We start from the raw sequence: 4,542 nt of genomic DNA, 5'->3' as shown, positions 1-4,542 counted from the left end.
TAGTTGGGCTGTAATCAAAGAAATATTACAAAGAGGAGACCTGAGATAAAACAAATTACTGGTGTCCCATCCATTTCCAGGCTCCTTCTAGATAGTAACTCTGATGTCAGTCATCACACAGGGCCTTTGGCCCTTCTACTTCTGCCAATTACTGTTGGCTCTTACATCATTGATACAATAACTAAATGATGATTCCTATCTGGGTACCATTAACCTGATGGTTATTAGATCCAAATATAAACAAATGCCCATCATAGAGTCAAAGATTTGACACAGTATACAAATACTCAAATGGGGATAGTAAGTCCCAAGGGTCAGGTAACTGGAAATTCCAGGGAGTGGTCCTGACCAAAGTCTTTCTTGGTTAGTATTTAATATTTAAATAAGGCTTGTATCAAATTTGGCTCAAAATAATGGAATGTTTTTTTCTCTTTTGAGTTTCAATGTTAACAGAAGAAAGCCGTATTTTTTGTTGTTGTGACTCAGAATTACAAATGTTATGGCCACGTGGTGTTGTATGAACTCCTCAATCATAGTGTTTAGTCCAGCCTACAGCTCAAGCATCCCTCAACGTTATTGTAACAATGAGGAAGTTATTGCACTTTTATAAATAACTCAGTGCAGTATGGGTTTAACCAAGAGTTGATTGTTTCCTTCTCAGTCCAGTTACTCTCGTGAACTCTCTGGCATCTGTTAGATGGTTCCCTGATGAATTCCAAGTTGAGATCTTCTCTGAGAGGCAAATTTGTCTATTTTTGCTCCTTTTGTTTTTCTTCAGCTATTATCTTGTCTTGACCCAAAACTCTTTCGTCAGTGCCCTCCTCAGGGCAGCCTTCACATCCTTGTTTCTCAAAGTATAGATGAATGGGTTGAGTGTAGGTGTAACGATGCCATAGAACAGAGCCATGATCTTGCCCCTATCATGAGAATAACTTGAGGGAGGCTGGACATACATACTAATGGCTGTGAAGTAGAATAGGAAGACCACCAGCAGATGTGATGCACAGGTATTAAAGGCCTTCCACCGACTTTCAGCAGAGCGGAGTTTCAGCACTGCCTGAGCAATGAACACATAGGTGCCCAGGATGAGGCTGAGTGGCACCAAGAGCAGCAAAGCTCCAAGAACATTGAGTTCGGCTTCATTCACAGTTGTATCAGTACAAGCTAGTTTCAAAAGGGCTGGGACTTCACAGAAGAAATGGTCTATTATCCTCTGTCCACACCTTGGGACTACCACAGTGAGAGTGGACTGCACAAGGGAGTTTGCAAAGCCACTAATCCAGGTCCCTGTGGCCATATGAATACACCGTCTCTGGCTCATGATGATGGGATAGTGAAGGGGCTTGCAAATTGCAGCAAAACGGTCAAAGGCCATGATGGCCAGAAGGATGCATTCAGTTGAGCCCAAGGCCAGGAAAATATAAAGCTGGGCCACACAGCCACCATAACTGATGGTCTTTTCTGGCCCTCTAAGGTTGACCAACATCTGTGGGACAGTGCTGGTAGTATAGCAGAGGTCCAGAAGAGAAAGGTTGGAGACAAAAAAGTACATGGGGCTGTCAAGCTGGGGGTCTAGTCGGGAAACTAGGATAATGGAGATATTACCAAATAAGGCAAAGATGTAGGCCACCAGAAAAATTACAAAGAGAGGTGTCTCCAGCCAAGGCCGGTCGGAAAATCCCAACAAGATGAAGTCATCTATCAAGCTCTGGTTGTTGGTCCACATATTAGTATTAGCAGGTAAAATTATAGCTACAACCTCCAATTTCAGAGATGGGCATCATTTAGTTAAGAGGAAACAACTGAGACATGCTAAGATAAAAATTCCCATTTTCTTTCTTTACAATGTTGTGTAAACATAGTTGTAATATTGAAAGATCAGCCATGTACCCAGGGAATGTTGCTTAATTAATGACTGGTTAATTTAAGATAGCTCTTCTCTGAATTTTGGTATATTTAGTTTTAAAATGCTTCATCAGTTCTATCATTGGCTGTACATGACATGGGCATTTAGAAGTGACAACATAGTACAGATTAACACAAATTTAGAGAAGACAGAGCTTCCTCCAAACCACTTGACCTAATGACAGCGTATAGAGTGCAATTAATCTGTGTCAGGCAGAGCTGAGGCACTTTGGCACATCCATCTTTCTCATGGTGAGAATGATTCCAGGAACCTCATGGACCTGGAACATTTCATAAAACCTGGGTGATAAGAAGATGGCGTGTCAGGACTTCTTTTGTTCTTTCCAAGCTCTAGTGCCCATCCTGTGAAGAAAAAGAAAGCATCACAGGGGAGGATGCAGAACATCTGAGCAAGCTCCCAGCACTTAAGGCCTAAGATATTTGTACGATGTGAATGTGCTTTTTAAAAATATCTATATAAACTTGGACTTTTAATTTTAAAGAAATACCAGAGTTTCAAATACTTATACCCTTATGTAACCTGTGCATGAGTTTCTAATTTCTCTCTATTATCAGCACACAGAAATGTACACACTTCCCTTCTGCCTCCCATAGTCTGAGGTATGATTTACTAGTTTTACTATGTCTACCACCTCAGTTGCCTCATTCAAATCTTGCAATTCCTTTATACAATCATTTATGAAAAGTAACCTCAATGACCAATTTTTTCTCATTCTTGTCTTAAATTGTTTTGTTCGGATAGGAAACAACTCAATTGTTAAAGTGTAGCATGAATCTTAAAGGTACTTATTAATAAAATCAAACCTGAGACCAGTTATTGGGGTGAATGCTGGAAGATCAGAGAAGCAGAGCAAGCCACAGTTTCCTCACCTCGACAGTTCCTCAGCTGATCCTGTTTCCTCAGACTGGAAGCTTCTGAGTCCTTGTCCAAATGAATCTCAGCTGAACTGTTTCTCAAAAGCCTGAATGCTTAACCAGCCAAAAGTTTCTAGTTTCTGGTCTTCACGCCTTGTATATCTTTCTGCTTTCTGCCATCACTCCCTGGGATATAAGGCTCACTTTCTGGGATTAAAGTCACTATGCTTGGCTGTATCCTTGAACACACAGAGATCCAGGTAGATCTCTGCCTCTGGAATGCTAGGATTAAAGGTGTGTGCTACCACTGCCTATCCTCTATGTTTAATATTGTGGCTGTTCTGTTCTCTGACCCCAGATAAGTTTATTAGTGTGCACAATATTTCGGGGAACACAATACCACCACAGTAAAGGATTGCTACATAAGCCTGATAAGCCAAGTTTTATCATTAGAGCCTACATTATAAAAAAATAAAGCCATATGTGGTGGTGATGACCCACATCTGTAATCACAGTACTCATACAGTAAGATGGTAAGCAGAGACAGGGGAACCTGCCAGAAGTTCCTGTGTGTACCACAGCAGCAGAAAGAAAATGAAACCCTGCTTTAAAACAGGGTGGAAGAAAAGAAACAATTACTGAAGTTGTCCTCTAACCTCAACACACATGCCTTGACATGCATATACCCACACTTACATACAAATAATTAATTTTTGTTTAAATCCCTATACTTGAATAAATTTGTCCTGCATTTCTTTCTGGTTATTTCATAAAAGGCATTTTTTCTTCCTCCATCAAATCTCAGTCATTCTGTTTACTAACTGTATGATTTCGAGGGGTCATTAACTATTTCATGCTTCAATATTCTCCTTCTTTAAAACAAGCATAGCTATACTTACATAAGTAAACATATTCAGCAAAATGATATAAATGGCAAGCCTACGTCAGTTTTGATTCTATACCAGTTATTTAATAGCTATGGATTCTTTATTTACCTGGTATAAGTTCCCAAACATACTGTGCTTGCCTTATACATACACTGCATAATTGGTATTGCACAATTAACAGATATCTATTAGGAAGCAGTAAACACTACAAAGGAAACAATTTAATGTGACTGCTAAGAAGTCAATTTCATATCTATCAACTAAATTTCTGACCCCCTTATTTTGTCACATCCTATTATTACAATAAGACAATGGTAATCTTAACAGCTTTAGTTAGCCAGGCCTATTTTCTAAGTCTGTATTATTGATCTGTGAGTAGAATAAATGACAGTGAAGAATGGCATGGAGAGACTTTTTCACAGCTTAACCTCAGAGGCCTTACATACAAGTCAGGTATGATGGCATACTCCTGTAATTCCAGCATTTGGTAGGCAAAAGCAGAAGGATTGCAAGCTTGAGGACAGCCTGGGTTACACATTGCATAATCATGTCTAAAAAATGAAAGAAAAAGACAAACATCATTAAATCTAAAACAGAGTTCAGTCATAACCCCAATGCCTTCATTTTGTTTATCATAATTATTTTGGTTCCCAAAAGTGATGATTCACTTTGAATTGTATTTTCCAAATTGTCAATTGGACCAATTCTTATTGATCTATTCATTAAATCTGTAGTTATCAAGAAACACCAAAGCAGACACATGAAATTCAGATTAATGTTCCATGATATGTAGCTTTCCCACTGGTGTCCTGTTTTCATCTTGAAATTACACTGACTCATTAGGAAGTCAGTCTTGCCTTCATACCTAGTTGAT

The 4,542-nt window shown here is 39.1% G+C and overlaps 1 protein-coding gene across 1 annotated transcript; it reads right to left on the bottom strand.

The window, feature by feature from the left end:
- Positions 1–781: 781 nt before the first annotated feature.
- LOC128113971 (olfactory receptor 2B6-like) lies at positions 782–1,726 on the bottom strand. The gene has a single exon (XM_052743812.1). It carries the CDS (start codon positions 1,724–1,726, stop codon positions 782–784), a length of 945 nt encoding a protein of 314 aa, XP_052599772.1.
- Positions 1,727–4,542: the final 2,816 nt, after the last annotated feature.

Source organism: Peromyscus californicus, unplaced genomic scaffold, assembly GCF_007827085.1.
Source record: "Peromyscus californicus insignis strain IS unplaced genomic scaffold, ASM782708v3 Scaffold_19__1_contigs__length_69161282, whole genome shotgun sequence".
Taxonomy (NCBI): Eukaryota; Metazoa; Chordata; class Mammalia; order Rodentia; family Cricetidae; genus Peromyscus; species Peromyscus californicus.
The sequence above is the reverse complement of the archived record's forward strand: the minus strand, read 5'-3'. Positions and strand labels throughout refer to the sequence as shown.